General features: G+C 42.6%; 1 protein-coding gene across 9 annotated transcripts in view; it reads right to left on the bottom strand.

The window, feature by feature from the left end:
- The window catches only part of LOC106807627 (pleckstrin homology-like domain family B member 1), a 115,114-nt gene that overhangs the window by 44,074 nt on the left and 55,364 nt on the right, over positions 1-15,676 (bottom strand). For 8 of the 9 annotated variants that reach the window (XM_014810028.1, XM_014810024.1, XM_014810025.1 and 5 more), the window contains 8 exons: positions 10,048-10,155; positions 8,104-8,227; positions 7,543-7,725; positions 5,925-6,050; positions 2,805-2,917; positions 2,229-2,523; positions 1,541-1,663; positions 887-1,048 (listed from right to left, as the gene is read on the bottom strand). In XM_014810028.1, the coding sequence (XP_014665514.1) occupies positions 887-1,048; positions 1,541-1,663; positions 2,229-2,523; positions 2,805-2,917; positions 5,925-6,050; positions 7,543-7,725; positions 8,104-8,227; positions 10,048-10,122 (1,201 nt within the window). In that variant the 5' untranslated portion in view covers positions 10,123-10,155. The remainder of the gene's footprint in view (positions 1-886; positions 1,049-1,540; positions 1,664-2,228; positions 2,524-2,804; positions 2,918-5,924; positions 6,051-7,542; positions 7,726-8,103; positions 8,228-10,047; positions 10,156-15,676) is intronic. The other variant, XM_014810030.1, reaches the window with a different exon arrangement.

Raw genomic sequence — 15,676 nt, 5'->3', positions numbered from 1 at the left:
ATTGTCATAACTTCTCTACGATAATTCACTTCGAAACTCGTGACATTTTTAGACTTGTGATTTAATAACTACACATTTTTTTGGCAAAGGGCTCTTGGAATATACTGCAGTCACATGATTACCTGTGTGTGAATATTATTTTGAGCTTCATGTACAAATTGTACGAGTGCAAATCAAAATTAAAAATCTTAATTACGAGATAAGCATGTGGCATAAGTTGGTGCTTTCCATGTCTGTTTCAAGTTGTGAAAGCGTGATTAAATGAATTAATACTACGTAAACAGGAACAATTGCATGGATAGTAATGTGTGCGGACGATATTATAAATGATCAATAAATATTCGCGTGCAACCAACCACATGACACCCATGCTGCATGCTGAGCGCAACCAATTTTGTTCCCGTCTTGCTGAGTGACCTAGCCAGAGCACCATTGTTAGAAACGTCATATATAGTCATGACATCATAAGTCTAAAACATCACAACTTTTTTGCGCGGCTCGCCACTCACGGAAGTTTGGACGCGGGAGGTTTAATTTACGTCACAACAATTTACGATGTGCTTCTGACAACGCGTTGCTTAAGCCTAGCGCAGAACTGCAATTTTTGGTCAATGTGTCGCCACGTGTGCGCACACATGCGATTTCGAAGCAATTCTAGAGCAATTTGGGAGCGATTGGGAGCGACGAGTCGCTCAAAATCAAAACAGTTTGATTTCTTGCAATTCGTCGCAAGCGACCAGAATCGCTACGGGTTACAGTTTCACGTTCCCGCAGACGTAGCGATTTCACAGCAATTTTTACAGCGAGTCGAGTTGCATAAAAAAGTCGCAGGTCTGCGCTAGGCTTTAGAATCTACTCGAAAATCTACGCACGCGACGCCACTCACGTTTCGTCTGGTTGTCCTTCTGCCGCTTGGCTCGTTTCAGTGTCTCCTCCTTCTCCCTCTGCGCCTGCTGCTCATACTCGACGCACGCGGTGAGGATCTCGTCGAGGCCTAGTATCTCAGCCTGCATCTCCATCGCGAGCTGCTCGGCAGTCTTCACCGGCTCTGCGACGCGAGAACAACGACGACCACCGATATTAGTTCAATATAGTGATATAATGAGAGAAAGCGGAGGCTTACCGCGACGGTAACGATCGCAAGCCCTGCTATCGCGCGCGCATGAAAGCTCGCGAGTCGCTGCGGGGAGTCTGTCCATTAGGAAGCGAGTTCCCTTTCCTGCAGCAGCACCGAGAGATAGCGGCCGACCGACTGATTACAAAAGCGTGTGGGCTTCGCGTGTTAGCATTAATGATCGCTGTAATTCGCGCTGCTGAGAGCCTATTAACCTTCTGGCAAAATTGAATAATAGCATCGTGGACGCTGATTGGGAATCTTTGCAGTTCTAATTTCGAGTTTAAAAGAGTTCACATCGCGACTAGCTCGGCGCACTTTGCAAACGCTGCACTGCAAATTTACTCACGTTCAATAACATTTAGAGTACACATGTAATAGCTTAAATCATCTCTCATAGTATGGTGCGCGAGAGAGTATACATACCAGCAGGTTTTTGTGCGATGTGTTCTTTAAACGTTCTTTGTTTTGGCGATGAGCTGCTGGGCAATAGTATCTTCTGCGTTGCTGGGTTCAGCATTGCAGCCGCTGTTGGCTTGGGGGCAGCACCTACACGACAGCACATCCAGAATTCAATCAGCTGGTAAAACCTTCCACGGGAAAACATTTCGGCTGCATGTATGTTGCATGTCTGAATGCAGTCAAATTACACTTCAAGTGTAGCTGTTTACATGCGCAGTCGACAAGAAAATCTGAATTGTAAATTCTCTGCATTGACTGAGCTCTGCATCGAACACAAGATGCGATAGCGCAAAATTGCTCATTCAGCAAGTTTCTACACCAATCTCAGGAAATGCGAAACATCTGACGTCATGCAATGTTCATGCAATAATAGCAAAATTGAGGTTCGACGTAATACTTGATTGGATTTTGTGCCGAAACACGGCATCTATTTACTAAGGAAAAATGCTAAGCCACAATAACAATAACTTTTTTCTTCTTTTTCTTCATATAATAAACCTCAAATAGGAAAGAAGTGGTGGTCTACGTCAAAGAATCTTTGCTAGCATTTCAGATGCAGATTCCTGTATAAACTACAAGATTATAACCACGCGTTTTTTGTGGCTCTAGAGGCAAGCAGAAATTCAAATCGCCACTCGCCGTACACACGTACCTGCAATGCGCTTTAGAGATACTGTCCTGTTAGATATAACTGCAGTAGCGGGTTGTGGAGGTCTGTTGCAAACCCTCCCGCAGCCAGCTGTGCCAGTAGTTGGCTTGCCGTTAGCAATAGTCGGCGAGTTAGGGCTAGGGGGTTCTATGCGGCTGTTTGCTCCCGGGTTGCTGGGGATCCTCTCACAGTAGGGTGCGATCACCTTATCAGGAGAGGCTGTACTCCTGCTTGCAGACTTGCGCCGAGGTGTGGCCCCCATGATGAAGTCTTCCCCATCAATCTGTGAGATCTGCATCTGCATGAGAATTCTAATCATTAGGATAGAGTCAAACGTTCCAATCCATCGGCTGAAACCTGCATTCGTACCCATAAACACAGTACAGGTATCTGAACTTCGATCCAGCTCTACAGCTACAGCCCCATCTCTACGCGGTCACAACAACAACAACAACAACAACAACAACAACAACAACAACAACAACAACAACAACAACAACAACAACAACAACAACAACAACAACAACAACAACAACAACAACAACAACAACAAGAGGAGGAAGAAGAAGTGGATTATACCTTTTCAGCTGTCTCACTGATGGAGTTTTGGCGTTCACCACCATCGCTGTCTTTAGTATTGATATTATTCTCTGCCAACATCCTTAGATAATTGTCATCGTTCTGAGAAGCAGCTGTGAAATAGATAGTATACGGACTGTACACACGATGCCTTAAAATCACTGTTTAATATCCCTTATCTTCTAGACTTTTTGACAACGACAGAGGTTAGTTAAACTAATGTGTTCTTTTTTAGTATATATTTTTTAGTATATATTCATCGTGTGCACCTTGCATGATCTGCCATACATATTTTGACATTAAATTTCTTCTAAAACTATTTATTTAAAGCATGCCAATTATTGATATGTTGACGATGATCTTATATGAATTGAAAAAGCTATAACTGCTTAGGATGATTAAGTTACGACTTCAAGTGATAATCCAATTTACGCTTGATTCATGCATGAACACCGATTCACATGAAAACACTGTGCCACAATATTCATTTAAGATAACGTAATAATAAAATCGTTTTTCGTTTTTGGTTTACTGATCGAACCACTCAAAAGACCAGACAGGAATTAAAGATTAATCGAAAAAATTGTAGTTAAACTTACTTTAACACAAACTTTTCAACTAATATGTACATAACAAGGGAGAAACATATATGGGAATATAAAGGTTAGCTAGATAAATATTTGGCAAATATTAAGCAAAATCATGAAAACGCGCACGCACGCATCCATGCGCGTACTGGAAACATATTCGCTGCATGCACACATGCACGCGTGAATTCACGCGAATGCAAACTGGGCTGACACGCACGCACGCACACGTACGCGAATTCGCAAAAACGGACACATGCACGATTCGCACACACGCACGTACATCACATACATATATGCAAGAGGCATTATTAGCTCTTGATATATGGCAGATGCACTGCAGGCACGAACCTATACACTCCCACACGTAATGGCTGGATAGGAATGTATAAATACCAATAAACAACACCATTTACAATCTATAAAAAATCTCTGTTATATATATGTATAATATCAGGAGCGTATAATGACATTATACGCTCCTGATAATATATATATATTGGGTACTATATTTGGGTACTATATTTGGGTACTATATTTCAGTCAAAAGATATAGCGCACATAAACTCATAAAGACCAACTACAAAAATACGTTGCTGGGAATAACAATCAAGCGGCATATATATATATAGAACAATTAAACACACTGTGACAACACAAGTATTAAACTACACAGGAAACTCTGTACCCATTAGGAACAACTGGCGCATGCTGTATATGCACAACATTGCGATATTTTTAAATCAATTGAATTTTCCCGCTGCGTGACCTTATGTGGAGATCTGCACGACTACGTGAAAGACAACTTCCCACGCAGTGACGGTGAGCGTAAAAGGTCTACGGTTACCGTTTGAAAGCTTTTCAGTGCCCGGATCACTTTAACTATGTCAACAACGGGCTATGTCATCGAACCGGAATGTCATCAGTGGTACGACCACTGCCCAGGTGTAAAGGTTGATGACAAGAAAACGCGTGGGAGTTTTACACTGCCAGAGATTCAACTGTGCCTGTGTATGATCACTGGGACATACAAGTGTGCACGCACGCACAAGTTGTAGTGAAGTACGATAACAAAAAAATCAATATACAACGTAAACCAATAACAACCATAATAACACATAAACCATTAATAATAATAATAATAATTATTATTATTATAATTATAACATATAAAGAAATTTTACCAGCGTATGAGAAATGTTTGCAAAGCTAGCTTTAATGCACATTGCATGACGTAGTATATCTATCACAAGATTCCATCAAATATATATGTGCGTGCACGAATTTCAACTTTGTGATATTTAACATTTCTGTTGAAACGTTTATACTTCCCGTTGTTAACTTATTGAGGCATGCTAGAAATAAGCGAGGCAACTTTACTACAAATTTTTCAGAAACGCGTACCCGCATTTGCACAATGTTGAAATGTAACAGAGGCGCGAGGAGTATAAATATCAATAGAAGGCGAGAGCAGTAGCAACCCTCGCACGTATTTAGCATGGAACCATGAATACATCTTCGTGGAACCTGAGATGGCATAGGCTAAGGCCAACGCGTGCCCTCGACAAAATTATTATTATTATTATTATTATTATAATAATAATAATTATTATTATTATTAAATGTAACAGTGTTAAATGTTTCCTACTATTACTGTAGAATCTACGGGTAACAGAACCGAACCGAACACAAAACCGAAGGTAAAACAATATCTATGCGAAACTCTATCGAATAGCACATGACATTGACATACATGAGCAGCACAACACACCGATGTACAAACCTGTGAGATTTGTTAGTCTATATTTCAGCGGTTTCAGCTTTGTCAGCACAATAAAGCGCTGTCTAATCACAACTTTCCATGCTGCTTGCAAGTTAGGGTAAAACAAACGGTTGCATTTAGGTACATTCACGGAAGCTAGAATCAAACAGGGTGAAAAGCTGCACAGCGCGCATGCTCGCAGCATCCCGTGGAGATGGCAACGTACTGCGTGTTTAGTTCAACCCTTTCTCACATTGTCACTGGCAATGACACCAGGCTGCTAACATTTTCGCTAGCACAGGAAAAATCGCGCGCGAAATGATGTTTTGTTTGAGCGATTTTCACTTCAATATATATTTTACTGATATTTTTAAACCAATAACCCGCTACCTTCACCCCTACCCACCGCACTTGCGTAATCTGCACTCCGGCACTCCATTTGCACAGTATTTGCATGCAAATTTGAACTTCTGTGAACAGCTAACAAAGTAGACAATCTAACTCTGTCCTCGGAAACTTGGGATTGTTTTTGGTTTATCGCATACATCCCGCGACCTCCCTGAGCTCCTCCACGCGACCCAGTAGGGAGGTTACGACCCCGTCCCAGGTTGAGAAACACTGCACGCTGCACTCCCATCGTTATGCAAGCACATTGAAACGGGGGAAAGTCCGTGCGTGATACACGCGGACGGTGAACACTCCTTACCCAGCATAGCTGTACCAAGCTGAAACATATTATGGTCGCGGTTCGACGCATGCGAGACTACTTACCAGGTAGAAAGCCTAGCGGAGGCTGCGTGATGCGCGCGTTGTTAGGCAACGTGCTCTTTATCTTCTCAGCTTCACTTGGATGGTTAAAGCGAAACAGATTGCTTCTGCCCAAGCACACTGTACAACCTGTAAAACAAACGTTCGTTAATCAGAAATGGGCGACATATCACAGATTTAAATAACACATCTATATGCAACAAATTTGTTGTGCAAATGCCACGCGCAGTTTCTCGTTTTGAATACACGCAGCGATGATGGAAATTGTAACTCTTCGTGCATTTTATTATATCCAACCGAAGTTGATCAATAAAAAGCTGGCTGGCTCGTAAAACGCCCCTGGGCAAGGCAAGCGCATATAAAACAACGTAGATGTATCGACACACGCACACTGCAAATCTCTTCAGCTTTTAGCCCATAGCATGTTATATACGACCAGCAAACTGCGCAGTCTTAGGCTCTGCGATCATTTGCACATGCCCGCTGCAGGCTGCACGTGATGGAAAGGGATTCTTGCATTAAGACGGGATTGCGTTAGGGCACAGCGATGGCAGTCGTCAAACAGTTGGCCGCTCGCGCGGTGGCGATCGCAAAACTTGAAGCGGAGAGAAAATCGCATGCATACATTACGCGCATTACGAAAGGCCGCGAATGAAGAATGGGGATGTGAACGGAGCAGGCACAGTGGCGTATCAATCAGCATAATAAAGGCCAACCTGGCGTACTGCACATGAGAAATAGGCACTCTCCGCAAGCAATAGATGAGTAGTAGCACCCTTTACGTATTTCGCGTCGTGGCTTTGAGCACGGCCGAGCTTTTATGCCGGCCATCTTAATTAAACTGAACCCGACTATTTACAACAGCATGCGTGTGGCCGCCGCAATAGAGTGCGCTAGGCTCGACGCATTTTAATCAGAGTATTGCTATTTTGGTCACGCGCGCGTGTGTCATTGTGTACTTCACTCTCAACTCAAACTTGAAATATCACTGCACGTAATTTCTTATATGCACTAATTCATTTTCATGTTCTGTAACCGTTTGAATAAGGTATAGGTGTGTAGGCCCTTTTTAAAAGTAATCAAGGACTATAACTTTATAGGTTTATAGAAAAATCCTGGCTGTTATTTAGCAGATAAATTTTTTAAATGTTCGTTTTCACAACTATTACAATCTACATAAGCTAACATATGCACAATCTGCTTTACACTTCTTACTTTTTCAAATATTGTCAATAAATGTGCAATGCAAACTTAATGCAAATGCATGGATATAATCAAGAGTAGATAATAACAATTGATATAATAAGTTAATTGTTAATAAGAGTAGTTGATATAATGCATCTCAATCCACGGATATCTCTACCGCCTGTCTCGCAAACAACTATATTTGCGTGCATGCAAATGAACCATATAGCTACGGTATAGACATTTTATCCTCAGCTGAAATTTATGTGAACTATATACTATATAATGATCAAAATCAAACAACATTTGCTTAGGCATGTCTAAACGAAACGGTGATGCAACCAGTCATTCCATCCAAACATCTTTACTATGAACGTCATTTTATTATCATCAGACAAAATTGAGGCGATTAATTGTGATAACATTGCGCACTAACCTTGCGTCAGCTGCGTTGGCTTGGATATGCAAATTCTGTCTATGAAGCACAGTGGCGCCACCGGGTGGATGGTAACAACATCACCAGTACACTCTATGCTGCAGTGGTTTATCTCCACACCGGTTCCCTCAATTTCTATGTCGGGGCTGTTGTTGGCGTCTGCCGCTCCAATCACCGTCTTACCTACACACGGACGACGTAACAATAGTAAAACAACTCTTTTCTCACGAAGTCTATATGCTGCACCGCATTCATTGCTGCACTCAATCGCTGACCCCGCCATTGATCTCACGAGTTGTCGTGAAATCACTACGTCTGTGGGAATACAGGGTGTGCAACTGCAACCTGTAGCGATTCTGGTCGCTTGCGACGAGTTGCAAGAAATCAAACTGTTTTGATTTTGAGCGACTCGTCGCTCCCAATCGCTCCGAAATTGCTCTAGAATTGCTTCGAAATCGCATGTGTGCGCACACGCGGCGACACATCGACCGATCGCTTGCGGTTGCAGGTTGCTGCGCCGAGCAACCAAAAATCGCAGGTCTGCGCTAGGCGCTTCCATACCTTCAGACAGTGGTAGTAGAGTGACACTGGTAGACAGCCGTCCGCCTCCACAGCTGACGAGGTGTGGTCCATCAGTGTGCACCTTCAGTCCCTTTCCAGTCTCCGTAACAGCCAACTTGTCCTGCTGACAACATCGCACAGACATGTAGAATGTCATCGTGTATTCAGATGTTTTCTTGATAAAGTTAACTTAACAAGTGAAGAACGGTGCGTCACGCTCACTACGGGTGGACATACTTATCGGGGTATTGACATATTTGAGGCCAAGTGGATAAAACTATTGTGTTTTCGGCAGATCGCTGAGAACGGGTAGGTGTGATCGTCAGATAAAACAATGTATTTTCTAGTATATTAGCTAACCCTATCATAGGTGAGAGAGATACGCAATAGACTGATGAATGATGTTATTTAGATTGCAAGTTAAAAAAGTTAAAAACTCTGGGTGCATGAATGAGATACCAAGAATAATTTCTTATAGACCTCAGGTTAAAGAGCACATTTATAACACCCAGTGACCCTGATGTGATATTTAATCTAACGTTGTGTCAATACTATGCGTTGCCATGACTAAACGTGCACACATGCATACCTACATACACACACACCCACAGCCACGCGCGCGCATACACACACGCACACAGCCACACACACACGCACGCACGCACGCACACACACACACACGCGCGCGCGCACGCGCGCATGCACACACGCATATATATCTTTATGTGTGTATATATATATATATACATATATATATAGCGATATTTAGAGCATATTTATCGATGTGATAGTGAAAAAGGACACGATGGATGTTCACGATTATCGCAATCAACTATTCTCAACTCTCTTGCTGCATAGCTAATAAATAGTAATATAATCTCTTGACATATATACACCTCAACTGAAGCATTGGCTTTATTTTAATATGTGGCACAGGTTTCAAAACGCTGACCTCATAAAAATCAAATAGATAAGTGTCACTGCGTCTGTCCAATAAAGATCTACAACTAACACCATCGCTATAATATATGGCGACTATAAACGATAAAGTGTTATGCGGTGGTTTCACAGACTCCCTCGAGTCGTTGGCGATAAAAAAAAACTCGAACAAATAACTTGAACCTGATAGAACACACTCACCATTGTGCGCCACTCCGCACCTATCAATTCCCACAGACACGTGGTTAAAGTGGTTAAAATACAGCAGGTCGTATATATCTACCTAAAGCTCGGCGCACACGTGAGTTTTTTTTTGACGCATACATCATTTGACTGAGTCAAATTACTCACGTGTGCGCCGGGCTTAACAATCCATGCCGCCATGCCCAAACTTTACTTGCAGTTATAGATAAACTGTGTGTCCCACGCGCGTAATCAGACTCTTCCCTGTCAGCTTCACAGCGCAACCTGAGTGCTGCACGCACGTCGCGGCATGTGTGTGGCGACATAAGAAGCTGTCACATCGCATCTCTGTTAACAAGTGGCTTTTATAAAACTAGGCCAATGGAATTACCCTGACATCAGCATCTATGATTGCGTAGCTGCCAGCAAATCCCGTGAGCATGCAGATCAACTATATGTCTGCCTTCGGAGCATCGCCCGAAAAAATCCTTTGGGGGGAACTGAGCGACCAAACGAGTAGGTTTTGATGAATAATGTCAATGACCTATTGGCCCGAGGAATAGTAGCCAAGAACATAGTCAGAACAGCGTAAACTATATGATTCTAGGATAGACAACGTTCTGTTATAGCCAGGGTGCGTCGTTCTCTATACCTTAAACTTAAACCTAAACCCTAACAACATACTGTCACTTATAAAACACTGTGTACATCCGTAACTAGACGATGGATGAATCCCTTTACGGTACAATCTTGCAGTAGCTTAGTTTGCTCTTCGTTGGGGTTTCGTAATACAAACCAAAAGCTAATAGAGGAATAGCATACCTTCGTTGGGCTTTCATGGCGAATTGCTCTCACATCTCCATTCGCTACAGCCGCAGGCTCTGTACGCGAGCTCATTCTTGTTAACCGGGCAAAGTTTATCTTTACATCCTGCAAGGAAAGAGAGACTCACAACATTTGCTTCATTGGAATTTCGAGCGAATCGTCTGTTGCATTAATACACATTCTCGAGCACACAAGCAGGCGAGGAAAGGCATGTGAGCTGGTCATCGTGCAGCCTCGGCATATATATGCCTCTCCAATTAGCGTTACGTACTTCTCTGTTCTGACGTTTTGCCCCGGAGACATTCAATTATATTCCGTTTACTTCGGTTTTAATAATCGCCTGTCTTTGTCAGATTAAATTTGCAACTAATTCATTTTCACATGTAATTTTCGGGATTTCTTCTACCGTAAAATAACACGCATGGACATAGAATGGCTATATTTGGTGAATGCTACAAAAAATCGTTGAAGTTTCACGTTGAAGCAGTATTATTTTTTATTAAAAAATAGAAAGGGCAAAAATTGTATTCACACATGCTTCAAACTGTCCCAAAACGAGTCATACACACAGAAACACGAATTTCTCTCTCTTTTAGCCCTTTCCAAATCTTGGATGGATTGACTCGTAAAAGGTCAGTTTCGCAAGCAGATGTGACGAGGCAGTAATTATAGAGTGTCAGCGCGGCCTTTCCACTTGTTCCATCGTAAATCCATCGTAAACACAACTCGTTCTCTCTAGCTGTTTTCGCCGATTCGAAGTCAAAGCCCCGTTTAGAAATGACAACGTTGAACTTCGCCTCGACCGCAGCACGATCAATTGTCCGCGTCGGTGATTCAGCAAACACGCAGCGCATGAAATATTCATGTCCGTGTAACTGTGCCGCTATATACACAAACAAATGGTTTTTAACTGTTTCACTCCGGGCACCACGTCTTCGGATTTTTTTTAACTCGGCATCTCTCTGCGTCCCCACTCACCAAGACAGGTTCACTTCACATGTCGATAAAGGTCCCTGGCATCGGCATTGTCGGCAACGAATTTCGAAAAGCAACGCTTCAAATTACCATGCGCGAACCCCATGATTCGAAACCAGCCCGAAAGCACTAGTATTAGCTACCATAGCACTTACGAATCGAACTCATTGCACAGTGTATCCCTCTCCCATCTCTTCGCAATCTCCAAGCAAATCTGTACCAAAGTTGGTCGTGGGAAAATTTCACCTCTTGACTAGGTAGTGTGTAGTACAACGTAGGTACCTCGGTGGTGAGTAGTGCTGTACCATTTTTCTTACATATTGTTCAGTCACGTGAAATAGTGGATTAGCACATAATGCGCAGACAGTGTATAAGATCGCAAGAAAACTCTGGCAACTACGGAAATAGTGATGATATGTAGTTCAGCAATTTTCACTACTACTCCGCGCATGGCTTTGTAACGTCAGGACGATAGCCCGTGCTCACTCAATATAACCCAACTGTCACGGAAGAAGACAGCAAATGGAAGATGCCCATATACGCACGGCGGCATTTCTACAATGTATTCTGTCATTTGCACGACAGGCGAGGCGGCAGTTTGACAAAAATTTCGCTTTCACAAAGTAATCGAAATAATCACTGGACTTGAGTATTTTAGTTGTAATAGCATTCATCAACACCGGCAACGAAACTGCAGCTTTTCCCTCATGCCAAATTCGACAACTATCTCTGACGCGTTTTCAATGGCAGTCTCACGACATCACTAGTGTAGATTGAAACGACTATTTCTATGCGAGTTATTATTATAAATCAAACAACTGTATTGTATGTTACGGTGACTTACGACGAAGGGTAATGTTAGACTGTATGCCGTAGTGGTTAACGTCATATAACGTACATAAAAGTAATTTCACGTGTCATGGGCTGCGACGGCTAAATATCTAATTAACTCGCACGTACTTACAGACGCAGCAGACCTATGTTTGCACAGCGCACAGTATAATAACAGGGTTAGCTAAAATACACACATGGCCCGCCTAATTGAGCATCCTCACATAATATTGACAAACCACGGCACATATTATACTAAAATAAGTGCTGTAACAAGCATACGGCGATAAAAGCACAGTTATTATAGCATATATGCTTCGTCATTAGCAATACTGAATCAATAGATCACGATAGAAGAATCCGATTTGGATCGATGCTTCACACGAGCACGATTTCAAACGATTTCACACGATTGACGATGTGTCAAAACAAATTTGTCAACTTTTATATAATTTCATAATGGAATATGACGCATGCGTAACAGCAGGGTTGTACTTGTACTTCGCAATGATGAACTGAAAATGTTCAATAATAAATTTTAAGCTACTGCCTTATATGACCATTGTTCATTTGGCGATCAAATTCAAAGCAAACGATCAAAAAAACACATTACACTACTATCAGTGAACAAACACAAGTTTTTATTTCCTCCATACTATGCACACTAACAAGAGCTAATAAATACCTGCTAATAAATAGGTGTTTATTAGCTCTTGATACTAAGAAAGTCTATCATTATGAACGCACAGAATAGTTTCACGTATGGTAAATGCGACTATAGAAATGCGGGCACTCTAAAATTCAAAAAAGCTACTTTTGAAATTCACGTTGGGAATTTTCGTTTTCTCCTACGTCAGCTCGAATACACTTGATTTCAGTTGTAATTAATTGGCTCATCAACAGAAGAGCACTCTGCTTAATTTAATCATGTTGGCACGCATCTCCTATGATAATAGCTGATGGGCTAATGATAACGTGATCAAGTGACTAGGTGATATCAAGAGTAGATAATAACACATATATAGATTTATACAGATATATAATAGCGAACTCGTAAAAGCAATAACGAATAGAATCGCTAAACTTCAGATAAATTCTTGTATAGTATATCTATAGTGTATAGTGCTTTCTAGCCAGCCACCACTATATTGCTATCGACTACCGCTGATCGATACGGGGAGCTTTCTACGGGGAGAGAGTAAATATCTGCTCCTGAGAAAGAAGCGAGGGAGCTAGACTAGAGAGCGCTGACCGTAATGCAGTCTGCACTCATGTCGCCGAACTTTTTGTCCAGCGTTTGCACTGCGGAATAATAACTCTGCCTTTTCTTGCCTATACATGACTCAACACCTTGCCACGTATCCTTAGCAAGCAGAGTACATCCGCGTGCAACGGTAACCCCGTGAACCTGCGGTGTTTGTGTGGGCATGTTGAAACCGGAGAAGTTGCAATTTACGTGCAATTACTGGAGGGTAGTGCACTTTAAAATTGCAGCACGACTCTCCTAGTGGTGCGCTGTTACATTTATCTTTATTATGTCGTGCTTGACAGGATAGGATTCTATGCAACTGTATTCGCAATGCTTCATTGACCAATTCGCCTGAATAAGCAATTCAGTCAAATACCACTATTATAATGCCATTGGGAGAAATTGCCTAGCTTTGTGAAATCTCTCTCGTGTTTGAACTGGGGCGTGAAATTGACTCGCCGTTAAGTCGCGAGTAAATCACAAATGCGTGGTGACACATGCGTCTGAAATTCATGTCGCTACTGGCAGGAAACCCATGGCAACGAGTGCTGCAGCTCTCGGCTCTATTAGGAAGAGGAGAGGAGGAAGAGGAGTAGAGCAGGAGGAGGAGTAGAGGAGTAGAGGAGGAAGAGTAGAGCAGGGGGAGTAGAAGAAGAGTAGAGGAGGAGGAGGAGTGGGGGAGGTGTAGAGGAGGAGTAGAAGAAGAGTAATATCGTACATAGAACAACCGGCTACACTGAACTCTGCCTGTCGTTGGGCATACCTGGTAGACACAGCATGGGCTAAGACGAGATATTCAGACTTCTGTGCGCAGTTTTAACATGTTAACTTAAGTACTCGACTTGTGTGAAAATAACAAATTTGCGCATTCTTTCTGGTTGGGTAGTTTTATTGGGGGGGAGGGGCGGTATGGTGGAGGAAGGAAATGGAGATCGAGACAGCAGATGGTCAGACAGACGGAGAAAACGAGACAATCAATCGATACATTTTGCATCGCACATCCCTGGTCGGATTTAAAGGATCAATCGTCATAGAACAGTTTTCGCGATTATTTCGCGGTGGTTTAATTTTCGCGATTTCGCGAACGCGTCCCCGACCGGGAATATAACAACACGCGAATAATTCATACCGAATAATACCAAATAATTCATAATTCACCGACCGCGAAATTAACCACTCGCGAAATTGTCCGTCAAGTCTGAATTCGCCTATAGGCCTATACGATCTAAATAGACGCACCCGCCCAGGTGCGGGTTTTCGGTGCCCCTCATGATGCCATGCGGCGCCGCATATAAAAGGCAGCGAGAAATCACACGAGAGCACTGGGAGTGAGACGGGAAACTAGTGCCTTTCATATCGCAAAATACTCAATCATGTGCAGTGACATCAGAAAGGCTTTTTCCATGCGTTGGCCTTCAAACACCCCAAAAAGCCACAAAGGAACACAGCGCACTGCCAAGTTAAAGATGAAAATAACAGAACGTTTTTCTCGCGTACGAATGATCCTATTGCTTGTAGTTTTCTCATGCACATGTCTGTAACCATCCATCGGCAAGATTCCGAAATAACTAAAATTGCAGGTGTTCAGGAAAATGAGTTCTTTATCGAATATTTCAACAACAAAACTGCAATCAGTCAGTATAGTCAGGTAGTGCTGAATAGTCCACATGTTTGCATTTCCATTAGAAAGTCTGGATGATCATGTGAGGCTGTTCAGATAGACTTCGTAGAACACTTTGATACGTGCCTGCCACAGCTTACTAATACTATGCTGTATACGGTAGTGCATCGCAGTTCTATTCAAATGTAATCACAATAATAGGTAAACAGTGCAACAGGTCACCGGTTTCATACGGGCAAGGATCGTATACGCACACACACTGGTAGTGGTAACCATTCATCGATAGGCCTTCAGGCGGGCGCGCATACAATGCATATTTACGGAATTAGAGCCAGTTCTCTTCTGAGAGTGCGTATTACCATCCACAGCGTCTCTGATACCCAGTTCACTGCTGAATGCATCAGCGCAACCACAGAAAGCCTCGGGCTGTGAAGGAAGAATGTTTATTGCTATTATCAGCGCGGCCTCGGAATCCTGGATTTCGAGTTAGCCTTATGCTGCCCCTAAGCCCACTCTATCCTGCCCCAGCTAGTACACAGTCTTTGGTGGCACATTTTGCATAATGCCGCATTACTCACTAAAAACAACTTACTATATTGCTGGCCTAGTTTGCTCGCGCGTGCAGCTGTGAGGTAGTAATGCTAATATATAGAGTGACACTGTTGTCATTACACAGAATTCCAATACACTCCGAATGTGGAATTATTTATCTCACTGGACGTTACAGTTAACACCGAACGTCTCTAAGTTAAGGTGGAATTGATATCGGAATGACAATATTACTGATGGAAGGGGGAGTTATCGCTAAATATCGCACGTACGACATATCATACAGTTCTCACGCGCACTTACTCACATTACCTGTGTGCGGGCGGGCTATTCCTTCACTTGGCACGAACACGGTATTCCCGTTGTCACTACACGCTGAGCGATGTATACTTAACCGCACC

Source organism: Priapulus caudatus, unplaced genomic scaffold (assembly GCF_000485595.1).
Source record: "Priapulus caudatus unplaced genomic scaffold, Priapulus_caudatus-5.0.1 Scaffold226, whole genome shotgun sequence".
Lineage (NCBI taxonomy): Eukaryota > Metazoa > Priapulida > Priapulimorpha > Priapulimorphida > Priapulidae > Priapulus > Priapulus caudatus.
The sequence above is the reverse complement of the archived record's forward strand: the minus strand, read 5'-3'. Positions and strand labels throughout refer to the sequence as shown.